This window comes from Pteropus medius, unplaced genomic scaffold, assembly GCF_902729225.1.
Source record: "Pteropus medius unplaced genomic scaffold, Ma_sr-lr_union100, whole genome shotgun sequence".
NCBI lineage: Eukaryota > Metazoa > Chordata > Mammalia > Chiroptera > Pteropodidae > Pteropus > Pteropus medius.
In genome coordinates, this window is record NW_024354498.1 from 1,492,086 (window position 1) to 1,505,030 (window position 12,945).

At 36.5% G+C, this 12,945-nt stretch overlaps 1 protein-coding gene across 1 annotated transcript in view; it reads right to left on the minus strand.

The window, feature by feature from the left end:
- PHEX (phosphate regulating endopeptidase X-linked) overlaps positions 1-12,945 on the minus strand; it is a 173,054-nt gene that overhangs the window by 3,505 nt on the left and 156,604 nt on the right. The window contains exons 18-20 of the mRNA XM_039852264.1: positions 12,407-12,537; positions 3,824-3,889; positions 2,695-2,799 (exon numbers count right to left, since the gene is read on the minus strand). Coding sequence (XP_039708198.1) covers positions 2,695-2,799; positions 3,824-3,889; positions 12,407-12,537 — 302 coding nt within the window. The remainder of the gene's footprint in view (positions 1-2,694; positions 2,800-3,823; positions 3,890-12,406; positions 12,538-12,945) is intronic.

The following is a 12,945-nucleotide window of genomic DNA, read 5'->3' on the forward strand; positions in this document are numbered from 1 at the left end:
AGCCATGAGAAGTTAGTATTTTGTGCCCTGGGTGCCTTGCTTGCCTCACCCTGGTCCAGGCCCGGGAGAGGAGAACATTTCTCCATCTCCTTTGAAGTTACACACAGTTATATTACTTGCTCCGACCAGTGAAATGAGAGAAGTGATATTTGTCATTTCCTCGTGGAAGCTTTAGAAAACTGGCAGGAGGTTTAAGAATCTTAAGAATAATTTAAGATGCTACATTAAGGGCCAGTACACATTTCCTCATTTTTCTTTCCTATTCCTGTGGTGATTATGGAAGCACATGTCAGGATAAAGACTCCAAAACCCAGGGCCTTGAGAAATAACTAAGAGCAGAGACTCACTGCTGACCGATGTTGGACACAGAAAATGAACAAGAAATAAACTTTCCTTGTGTTGTTTGTTCCTGCACCATAACCTACTTAATCCTGACTTGAAGTATGTCTTGAAATATGATATATTCTTGAAGTATGAAAAGAACTAGGACACATGAATATGATGGGGGTGGTTCTAAGTGGAGGAGAAAATAGAAGCAGTTATCTATTTGAGAAAAAAAAAAGGCAAGACATCCAGCTGGGCTGGACTATATGGTGCATAATGGGCAGCAACAGGAGACCAGGGGAGGTAGTACCAGATTTCTGGTCTTGAGCAACAGGCTAAAATGTTGAAACTATATTTAAACATTGTTTTGAGTAGGAAAATGATAAAAATCATATTTTAAAAAGGTGTATCTGGCAGGGGGATATAGCAGTAGAAGGAAATTAGAGACTAGTTAGAAGATTATTTATGGGCCCCAGGAAGGTCCCCAATGAATGTTCACTACATAAGTAGAATGGAAATGGAAAGAAGTAGAAGGATGAGAATATTTGAGGAAAAAATTGACAAGTCACAGAAACTACAAGGATATACTAAGCAGGAAAGGCAATATGATGCTATTGAGTTTGATGAAGATAAACCATCAGTCAACTGGTTCTGAATTTGACTTTCAAGTTGTTTCTGTAATGTGATTCCTTAATTTCCTCAGAAGCTAGCTAATGTGAAGCTGTTTCTAGTATTCAATTTTACCTCATTTTTTATGTTATTTCTTCTTATATTCTTACATTATTGTATAGTATTGTCTTTACTTCATATATCATTTAAGAGATTTCTGAAAATACATTATGGTTGTTACTGGTTTCCTAGTACCTTCTCGGGAAGGAAAATAACTTTACTACCTATAAACAGTCTTCCAATGTACAAAATATTGAAAATCTCCTCATTCTGTCAGTAAGAAAGGTCCAAGATAAATTTCTTATATAAAATAATCTTCTATTTTTTCCTAAATCTATTTAGTTTAAAATAAATCATATGGTTTGGAATTTTATTTGGAGACATTTCAAAATTATGGCTATAATGCTGCTATCAGTTTACTTATCTACAAAGGTATATGGTGGACTATTCAGTGCCATGTAAGATGGACAGTGGTGGGAAGAGGCCAAAGTCCAGAAAATATACCATAAGGTTAGTGGGATAATCCAGAGTAGAAAAGATCAAGGCCTAACCTATAGATGATGAGACAGGGTAATAAGGAGAGAGAGGCTGAATCTGAAGAGCAGTTAAAAGAATGAAACACCTAGCTTTGGGGACATATGACATTAAAAAAAAAACTGAGTACAGATAAATCAAATAAGACCTAAGAATCCAGGTTTCCTAATCATGAAGACCCAAAGACTGTGGGTGTGGTAAGAGAAATGGAAAAACTAAAAAGGGAAGGTCATTTTATTGATGAGTCAAGTTTTGTTGATGTCAGGTTGATAAATGGTCATTTATTTAGGGTTTTAAGCTTTAAGAAATAAAAAGACCTCAGACAGGTGAGAATCCTTTAACCATAGTCAACCAATGATGACATGGGAATGAATGAGCTTACTGGGGAGTAATGCAAAGACTTAGGAACAAAAGGTTGTACTGATAAAAACTTTTGTCTCATTTTGAGCATACAGATATGCATTTGCCCACTGTGAGGCCATGTATCAGAACCTTTAACGACTCATCCCTGACTTCTTTGAAAATGAGGCCTACAAACTTGTAACCAAAAAAAAAACAGTACAACCAATAAGAGTTGGCGGTCACCTCATCAGCCAGACTCAAACTCGGAATTGTACCTTATTTGGTGCACAGCTTCTTTCAATTTCTGATCAGAAAGCCCATTAAACTCACAAAAGAGTGACATGACTCTCTGCCTTTGTTGTTTTCTTCAGTTCTAGTAGTCTCCACATATTCATTTGAAAGTTGGGAACCCAGCCCTCAGGGTCTCCCACAGGTTAAGAGTAGTGGAATAAAGTCCACAAATGAGGCAAAGAAGGAGAAATACAGGAAAGGAGCCATGAAAGCCAAAGAACGAGTCACTAGAAATGGTTATAAATAGTATCAAATACATCTGAAGTCAGGATATATTTTAAAAATATCGAGCATGTTACCAAAGGATCAGTAACTCACTTGATTAAAGAAATGCCAATAAACCTTGGCTCGATCAGTTAATTATGCCCCACAGAACAGTAAGAAGGTGAAATTTATCCCCCAAAATAAGCAGCAAGATAAAATTTCAGCTAAAATAAAAATTATGGCATTAAACTTTTGTTCCAAACCTTTGATCAAAGGAGCTAGCTAAAGTCTCACATTTCCTCTTTGATGCCCCTTCATTGGTCTACTCACATGAGCATAGCTCAGGAAGAAGAGCTGGTTGTTGGTGAATGTGATACCTGGTAGGAGAGGCTCCTCCACTCCCTGCCTCTTGTCATTTATCCATTTCCTGTAAGCCTGGTGAGAGAAGCAGAATAGATGATCCTCTGCAACGATGGCTTTTCTCTTTTCTCATCCAGTGCAGAGATATTAAATATATCCTCCACCATGTGCAAAATGCATCCTGTCAAGTTTTCCTTTAAGAAAACAAACCTGGAAATGCAAGTCAATGGCATATTGCTTAACGGTGGGGCAGGTTCACCTGCAAAAAGACCCTACACTCAATAGATACTAAAGCCGCTGGGCCAAAGCGTTCACATGTTAAATAACTACCCCTCCCACGAAAAAAGATGTTCTTCCTATTCCTACCAGGGAACAAACAAATCTAACATAATGACAAGGCCTACGGAAATAAATTTTAGGGTCAACATATTGCCGATTTTTTATTTTGCCAAGTAAGAGGGAAAACTGTCATCTTCAATCACCATCATTTTATAAAATAAAATATATTTTAAGTAGAATAGAGGAAGGCTACAACCTTGGAATAACAATCTAGTGTTTACACTAAATGCATTTAGCTTTATGAAAATATTTCCACATCATCCTTATGTTTCTTGTTTGATCATGGACCAGTGGATGATGAAAACATTATTATGAACTCTTACCTGGCCCACTATATGAGAACCACCAGCCTCTGGCCATAATATAGAAGTTTGTATTTTAAGAGAAAATTATAAGGAGGACTGTAGAGAGAGCATACTCAAGGAAAACTCATATAAACCTAGCCCCGAGGAGATTTCTGTAGCATGTTTTGATATTATTGTGAATGCATCTTCTGAAAACTATCCTTTAAATAAATGATTCTTAATAACAAAATTTATTCTTTAGGGTAACTTTACACCCCAAAGAGAAGAAATGCCATTCTATCCATATAATCGAGTATAATAGAGACAATGGGGAAATATAATTCTACTTAGAGAAATTCATAGAATTTACAGAACTCTAACTCCTCCAGAACATGTCTGTAGTGTAAATTGAGGTGTACCCATACAGTGTTTCAGAGCTTAATTTTTTAAATCACAGCAAATGTTGCAATGCGTACCCTAAAAGCTTCCCGCAGACCTCCATTATCGGCAATATTTTCTCCCAGGGTCCTCTTCCCCTTCACCTACCAAAAAGGAAAAGAAAACAGTGTTTCACAGATGCCTAACTATCATTTTCAAGAGGCATAAATATGATAGCAAGAAAAAGTGCCATATTTTAAAGAGAAAATTACATTCAATAAATCAGAAGTAGTCATAATACATTGAGATGGCGAACTAACCCCAGCAAGGTGCTCCTCAATATAATAATTTCCATTTTATTATGCGACACATTTCTTTCTCACCCATCTCTTTACTCTCACTAATTTAGCCCACTCCAATAAAACATTAGTAATATTCTGAGTGAGTCTGGTTTAACGAGGAAAAAATAGAAATGTCAGGATACAGATTACTTTCTCTGATTAACTCAAATAATTGGAGCATTCTTCCCAGTGTGCTTGTGTTTCCAAAAATTTAACATCCACATAGAAACAAGATTTCAAGACTAACATCACCATTTCACCTTCAGCAACTTCCATGAAAAATTAAAAGGAGGGTAGTTCTCACGGGAAACAAAATTCAAATACAAGTATCGCAGACCACAAGGTCAAGGTTTGCAATATGTATGATAACCAGCCAAGCATGGTGAAGAAATTCCTCCAAACATTTGAAGATTGTTCCTTAAACCCTTAAATAGGCTAGGACAAAAAGTAAACCAATATAGACAATCTGCTGCTTGTTTTTGTACAGGCTGCAAGATTCTGGATTTTACATTTTCCAATGGTTGTGGGGAAAGTCAAAAGAAGCATAATATTCTGTGGCATGTGAAAATTATATGAAGTGCAAATGTCAGTGTCTACAATTCCAGTTTTATTGGAACACAGCCATGCCCGTTCATGTACATAATGCCTATGGCTGTTCTATCACTACAGCGGCAGGGTTCAGTAACAACAGAGACCGAAAAGGCACACAAAGCCTAAATTACTTACTATCTGGCCCTTTACAGAAAAAAAGTTTGCCAGTCCCTGCACATGAGGCAGAACAATGCTCCCCACCAAAAGATGTCTATGCCTTAATCCCTGGAATCTATAAAAATGTTACCTTATGTGGCAAAAGGAACTTTAAAAATATGATTAGGTTATGAATTTTGAGATGGAGACGTTAGCCTGCATTATCCAAGTGGATCCAATGTACTTACAAGGGTCCTTTTCAATAGAGGAAAAGGGAAGTCAGGAACGTGAGTGTGTGAGACTGATGCAGTGTGAGAAGACTTGACCAGTCACTGCTGGCTATAAAGAAGGAAGGGGCCATGAGCCAAGAAATCTGGGCAGCCTTGAAAAGCCGGGAAAGACAAGGAAGCAGATTCTCCCTTAGAGTAGCTAGAAGGGAAAGCAGTCCAGGTGACACCTTGATTTTAGCCCACTGAGACCTCAGTCAGACATATAGAACTATATAATAATAAATTTGTGTTGTTACAAGTAACTAAGTTTGTGGTGATTTGTTACAGCATCGGCAAACAATACACCTGCTCTAAACTTTCGAGCCACAGATCCTACTAACTTTGTACTTTCAAGCTAGCTCAATCACCCAGGTATCAAGAATACCAATGAATAAAAACAAATCTTCATACGATACTAATCTGGGTAATCACCCAGGACCTTCTCAGTTTCAGTTCCCAAAAGTTACCACTTCTGCTTTACATACATTCTTTCTTTACCACCATCCTACAAGGTAACTGCTATTACACCATCCTCGCTTAACAAATGAGGACTTTAAAGCCCGGAGTGGGTACCAGGTGTCACTGGTGACGCACCAGATCCCCTTTTCCACCAGGACTGTGCATCCATTCTTACAACTGCTACCAGCTCAGGAAGATTAAGCTTGGCGTAGGGGAGTTGCCTCACCTGGAGATTCCTGGGAGGTGATACCCCACCTCTCAGTAGCTGACTGATGTGCAGTTAGAACAGCCCGGCCCCTTACCCCCGGCTGGATAATTCCTGTAGCACAGTTCATGCTCCAAAATTCTCTTTGGGATCAAGCTGAGGCTAAACTTCTGAATCCAACATGTTTTCCTCAACCTCTTATAGATTTCTCCTGAAACGACCTCTGCAATAAGTCACCTACCTAAGAAATGTCTTCCTGGGCTCTGCTTCTAGTGAACGAGACCTAAGACTGAGTGATTAAGTGAACTGCCCATAGGGATTTTGCAGGGATTCAAATCCAAGCAGTCTGTCTCCAGAGCCTTTGCTCTATAACAAGCTAGCTGTTCAAGCCTCGACTCCTCTTGACTCTGGTGCTTCTCATGCTTGAACTTAATCTCCTTCCTTGTTTCTCTTTACCTAAATTAGAGGTTTTTTGAGTAGCCTCACCCCTCTGGCTCCTCAGTAGGCCATGCTGCCCTAGGTTTCCCTCTCAAGACTCAATAGCTGCTAACAGCCTGCTTCTGTGGCACTCCACTGGCGCTCCCTCTAATTCATTGCAAAGAAAGATTGAGGCACAGAGGACTGGCCTCCGCAAATAAAGCATGACCATTTATATCTACAAAGGAAGCTACCTCCTCTCCTCTGGGAATGAGATTGAAACTGTTTTTCTGATGGTTGAGTGAATTTATGCTGAGACAGGCATGACCTTTCGATCGTCCTTGTGACAAAGGTACACATTTGTCAGAATTCAGTTTCAATATCTGACACTTTGGCCAAAATAGATGTTGCAGAGTAGTCCTCCCCAATGAATTGCCAGGTATAAAATGAACTTAAGGGAACCAGAGCATGATATGGAAGTGAGGGGAAGAGATTTTGGAGCCATACCAGTCTAAGGTCTAATCTAGACTCTATCATGGCTTTTAATCTCTTTGAGTCTTAGTTTCCTCATATGCTAGTAATATGTACACCTCTCAGGACCAGCATGAGGATTAAATTTGTCTCAGTTAAGTGAAAAATCTAACTCTTACGTCTATATAATCACAAGGAAATATGCGCTTCCTTCCTCTAAGAAAATTGTTCTATTTCTGTACTTTCAGCCTCAAAATCTTTGACTTTCTTTTCCCCTGGGATGGCATACCTATGAATATGTCACAAAGTAATGGGAATATTAGCTACAATTTATTGAGCACTTATTGCATGTCAGGCAGAGTGCTAGTGCTTTACATTATTTCAGTCATTTAATTCTTACAGCAAACTAATGCGTTCAGAAATAGTAACCCATTTCACAGACTCTGAGACTCAGGAATGTTAAGTAACTTGCTCAAGTTAAAAAAAAAAAACTTGTCAATTGGTTGAACCAAGATTTATACCCATGTCACTCTAGAATCCCTCTCCTATGTTCTTCTTGAAGCAATATATATTATAGATGGTTTTCACAATGTGATCACCCCTGAATTATATTCAATTCAGATATGAATAAGTGAATAAAGATATTCACTTTAGGACGTCTCATGACACAGTTGTAGATATAAAAATATATGAGCAGAGAAATGGCTTTCGAGGACACTGATGAAGGAACTAGGGATATTATTCAAGGATATAGACTCTGGTTTCTCTGCTTGGATTAGGACTGGTCTCCCTTGTGCTGAATAAGGTTTAAGAACCAAGAAAACAAAGTCAGTGTTTATAAACTATATTCCCATTAAAAGTGCATAATTTTTACCTAAATTCTTCTGGAATGGTAAAAGAAACCCCAAGTATAATAGACTTGAGGCACAGCAAGGATTTGGGTGCTTTCCTAGTCCCAGTAAGATGTCAGGATGACATACATGCCTGGTTAAGGGGCCAAGCGACCCTGGGGAAACCATATGAAGATATACTGATCTACTCCAATTCAATGTAGTCCTTCTCTTAGATGCTGTGCCCTTACCTAGATGAATTAGGAGCATACAGTGTATGCATGTGTGTTTTAGAGGAAGGTCCTCTTACGGATACATAACCTACCAACAAGTCTTCATTATTGGTCTCTTGTCAATACAATGATAGAAATCTGTGTCTTATGAAGGGGGAGATTAGGAATGGAATGGAAAACTACAAGAAAAAACTAATAGTGGGGAAAGAGAATGAAAACTTAACTTAATCAAACAAGCAAAATAAAGAAAAGGAAAAAGTAAAAACAATGTACTATAAACTATAAAAAGAAAACTATAAAATCATATGTGAAAACCTAAAATAAGAATCAAACACATTGAAAAGCATACCATATTCTTAAACAAGAAGACTATCATAAAAATGTCAATTCCATACATTTAACATGATTTAACTTAAAATTCCAATGGAATTTTCTTTGCAGGAGGTGGGAGGGTAAGAATGGGTAAAATGATCTTGGAGCATATACTGAAGTATATTTGCCTGAGAATGGCCCAAAACATAAAAGAAGAACAGTGAGGGAAAGTTTGTATTGACAGATACCAGAACAATGCATACAGCCACAGTAATAAGACACCAGTACAGAAATCAACAAACAGATCAGCTGAATAGAATTTAGAATCCAGAAATTTATCTCAATGAGATTCTAATATTTGACTGAGATTCTAATAACTGACCAATGTTCAATTCAGTGAGGAAAAAAATGTTTTGTGAAGACAAAAAAGAAAGGAAGAAAATTTCACGCAAACAGCATGCATAAAATTTCATCTGTGTCTTTATGGAAATTCATATATGTGTATATAAGAGAAAAATAAACATTTTAAAACTACGTTTCTTTTTTTTAAACATCTATAACTAAGAACTCTTCACCATACAGAGTCATTAGTTCAAATAATGAGGTTTTATTTCCATGAATTAAACCTAAGCAGTAGTTTGGAAGGAAATAGTTTTAAATGAAATGGAGTATAGATTTATAAAAATCTTATTGTTTATCTTCACTACAGGATTTTCTATATTAATCTCAACCTAGGAAAACAAGCTCATGTTTAGGTCTATGATTCTCAAACTTTGGCTTGTATCAGAAACACTGGCGGGCTTGTGAAAAGACAAACTGTCAGACTACCAGAACTCTCCACCCTGATATTCCAGGTCAGTAGATTTGGAGAAAGACTCAAGAATTTGAATTTCTGACAACCTAACTTTACACCTCAAGGAACTAGACAAAGAAGAAATTGAAGCGCAAAGTTAGTAAAAGGGAAGAAATAACAAAGATTAGAGCAGAAATAAATGAAACAGAGACTAAAAAGACAATAGAAAAGATTAATGAAATTAAGAGCTGGTTCTCTGAAAAGATAAAACTGACAAACCTTTGGTCAGACCCTTCAAGAAAAAAAGAGAAAGGACTCAAATAAATAAAATCGGAAATGAAAAAGATGTTACAATTGATATTGCAGAGATAAAAAAGTTCATAAGAAGCTACTATGAATTATAGGCCAAGAAATTGGACAACCTAGAAAAACTGGTAAATTCCTAGAAGGATACAACCTACTGAGCCTGAATCATGATGAAATAGAAAACATGAACACACCAATTGATTACTAGGATTGAACCAGTGATCAAAAATCTCCCGACAAAGAAAATTCCAGAACTAGATTCACTGGTGAATTCTACATAATATTCAAAAAATAATTAATTATGAATCTTTCTCAAACTTCTGGAAAAACAGAAGAGGGGAAACTCTTCCAAATACATTTTACGAGGCCAGCATTACCCTGATAGCAAAACCAGACAAGGATGCCACAAGAAAAGAAAATTACAGGTCAACATCCCTGATGAACATAGGTGCAAAAATCCTCAACAAAATATCAACAAACTGAATTCAACAATACATTAAAAGGCTCATATACCATGATCAAGTAGGATTTATTCCAAGGATGCAAGGATAGTTCCACATCCACAAATCAGTCACTGTGATACACCACATTAACAAAATGAATGATAAAAATCATATCATTATCTCAAAAGATGCAAAGAAACCATCTGACAAAATTCAACATCAATTTATGATAAAAACTCTCAACAAGGAGAGTATAGCAGGAATATATCTCAACATAATAAGGCCATATATCACAAATCTAACACCATAGTCAATGGTGAAGAGCTGAAAGCTTTTCCTCTAAAATTGAGAACAAGACAAAAGTGTCCACCCTTATCACTTATATGCAACATAGTATTGGAAGTCCAAGCCAGAACAATTAGGCAAGAAAAAGAAATAAAAGACATCCAAATTGCAAAGGAAGAAGCAAAACTGACACTTTTGCAGACGACATAATATTATATACAGAAACCCTAAAGACTATATCAAAAAACTGTTAGACCTAGTAAACAAATTCAGTAAAGCTGCAGGATATAATACTCAAAAATCTGTCATGTTTCTTTAAACTAATAATAAACTATCAGAAAGAGAAATTAATAAAACAATCTCATTTACAATTGCATCGAAAAGAATAAAATACCCAGAAATAAAATTAAACAAAGAGGTAAAAGGCCTATATATTGAAAATTCAAGATATTAATGAAAGAAGTTGAAGAAGACACATAAAACTGGTAAGTACTCCATGCTCATGGATCAGAAGAATTAATACTGTTAAAATATCCATACTTCCAAAGCACCATACAAATTGAATGTAACCCCTATCAAAATTCCAGTGATATTTTTCACAGAAACAGAATAGTTGTAAAATTTGTATGGAACCACAATAGACCCCGAATAGCCAAAGCAATCTTGAGAAAGAAGAACAAAGCTGGAGGCATCATGCTCCCTTATTTCAAACTATATTCCAAAGCTATAATAATTAAAATAGTATGGTATTAGTATAAAAACAGACTCCTAATCAGTGGAACGGAATAGAGAGCCCAGAAATAAACCCAGGTATATATGGTCAGTTAATAAATGACAAAGGAGCCAAGAATATACAATGGGGAAAGTACAATCTCTTCAAATGGTTGGGAAAATTGGACAGCCACATGCAAAAGATGAAACTGGACCACTATGCTACACCATGAACAATAATTAACTCAAAATGGATTAAAGACTTGAAAAGAAGAATCTAAACCATAAAACTCCTAGATACAAACAGGCAGTAAGCCCCTTGACATAGGTCTCGGTGATAATGTTTTGAATCTGACACAAAAAGAAAAACAACAAAAGCAAAAATAAACAAGTGGGACTATATCAAACCGAAAAGCTTCTGCACGGCAAAGGAAAACATCAACAAAATGAAAAGGAAACCTATTGAATGGGAGAAAATAATTGTAAATCATATATCTGATAAGGGGCTAATATCTCAAATATACAAAACATTCATACAACTCAAAAGCAAAAGAAAAAAAAGATCTAATTTAAAAAATGGGCAGAGGGAGGATCTGAATAGACATTTTTCTAGAAAAGACATATAGTCAGCAGGTACATGAAAAGATGCTCAACATCATTAATCATCAGAGAAATCCAAATCAAAACCATAATGAGATATCGCCTCATACCTGAGAGAATGGCTATCATCAAAAAGACAAGAATTAACAAGTGTTGGCAAGGATGTAGAGAAGAGGGAACCCTTGTGCACTGTTGGCGGAAATGTAAATTGGTTCAACTACTATAGTATGGAGGTACCTCAAAAAAATTAAAAATAGAACTATCATATGATCCAGCAATTCTACTTCTGAGAATATATCAAGAAAATTAAAACACTAATTACAAAAGATATATGCACCCCATATTCACTGCAGCATTATTTACAATAGCCAAGATCTGGAAACAACTTAAGTGTCCATTGGTGGATGAATGATAAAGCAGATGTGGTCTATATATACAGTGGAATAAAAAAGAATGAAATCTTGCCATTTGTGACAACATGAATGGACCTTGAGGGCATTATGCTACCTGAAATAAGTCAGACAGAGAAAGATAAATACCAAATGATCACTCTTATATGTGAAATCTAAAAAGAATTTTCATACAGACAACAGATTGGTGGTTGCTAGAGGTTGAGGGGGGAGAGAGGAAAATGAGTGAACTGGTTTTTGTTTTGTTTTGTTTTTAGTTGAAATATATTGAATTTAAAAATCTTTTATGGGAGAAAATAAATAAGGTCACTGATTCTCTTAACAGCAGTTCTCATGACACTATTGCTACTCTACCAATTGAATGAACGGTTTAGTTGAGCTCTTGACTGGCTAGGGTGGAAGCACACCTTTGATATGTTTCATGGGAATATTTAAGCAATAAATGGTGAAAACCTACATAATTTTATCTAGTCATTACAGGAAGAGGATAGAGTTTTTATAAGGCTGCTGGTCTACGTTTCAGCATAAAAAAAAAAGCTAGATGTCTTGTTCAGGAATTGAAGGTAGAATCTGTCCCTTGATACACTGTGGCTATCAAATGAGGATAAATAGATCTATGCCTCTTTCAGTTTATACCTAAAATCCTTTGGATTACTATAGACTTGGACTTCGCAACTACTTTCCTAAAAACATAGCAAGACATCTTGACACAATCTTCCTCCCCAAAAGTGAGTGAAACTTATTAAAAAAAAAAAAAAAAGAATTTGCATTCCTAGTAAGTTCCCAGAGGAGACTGATATGTTGCCCTGGGAACCATGCTTTGAGAACCAATGGTCTAAAGCAAGCTGATGTCCAAATGAGAAAAAAAAATGACCCACAAGATGCCCCCCTCACCACAGTTATACTCACATTTAAGCCAGCTTTCCTCCAATAATAGTTGCTATACTGGTTAACCATGCACTTCGTTTTTTCTTTGAACTTTTCTTCTGAGTCAACAGACCACCAAGGATCCAGGTTTCCATCTTTATCATATTTTCTACCTATCAAACAGAAAAGTTAAAAGGTATTTGTATTATTTATGGAAAATAATTCTTCATTGCCCCTATCCCTCACTTGGACAAGCCTTGAAAACGCAGTCCCAGCCACAGGGACCACCCCTGGGCGCAGTTCCTGCCTTCTCTGCAGTGTCACAGGTTAACTGTACAAAAGGGGGAAAACGAGAAAGGGCTTTTCTTCTAAGCAACAAAGAACATTTTAAAAATAAGATTCATCAACTTATGGCACACACCATTCTTAACTAATCTTAGATTCTTTGTCTTCACCTGACCTGACCCAAGGTCTTCTCTGGATTATGAAATGAAATAAATGGCTTCATTCGGAAAGCCCGTGGATGGAATAGGAACGCCACTACCAGTGAAATTCCAAACAATCCATAGGAACAGCCCCAA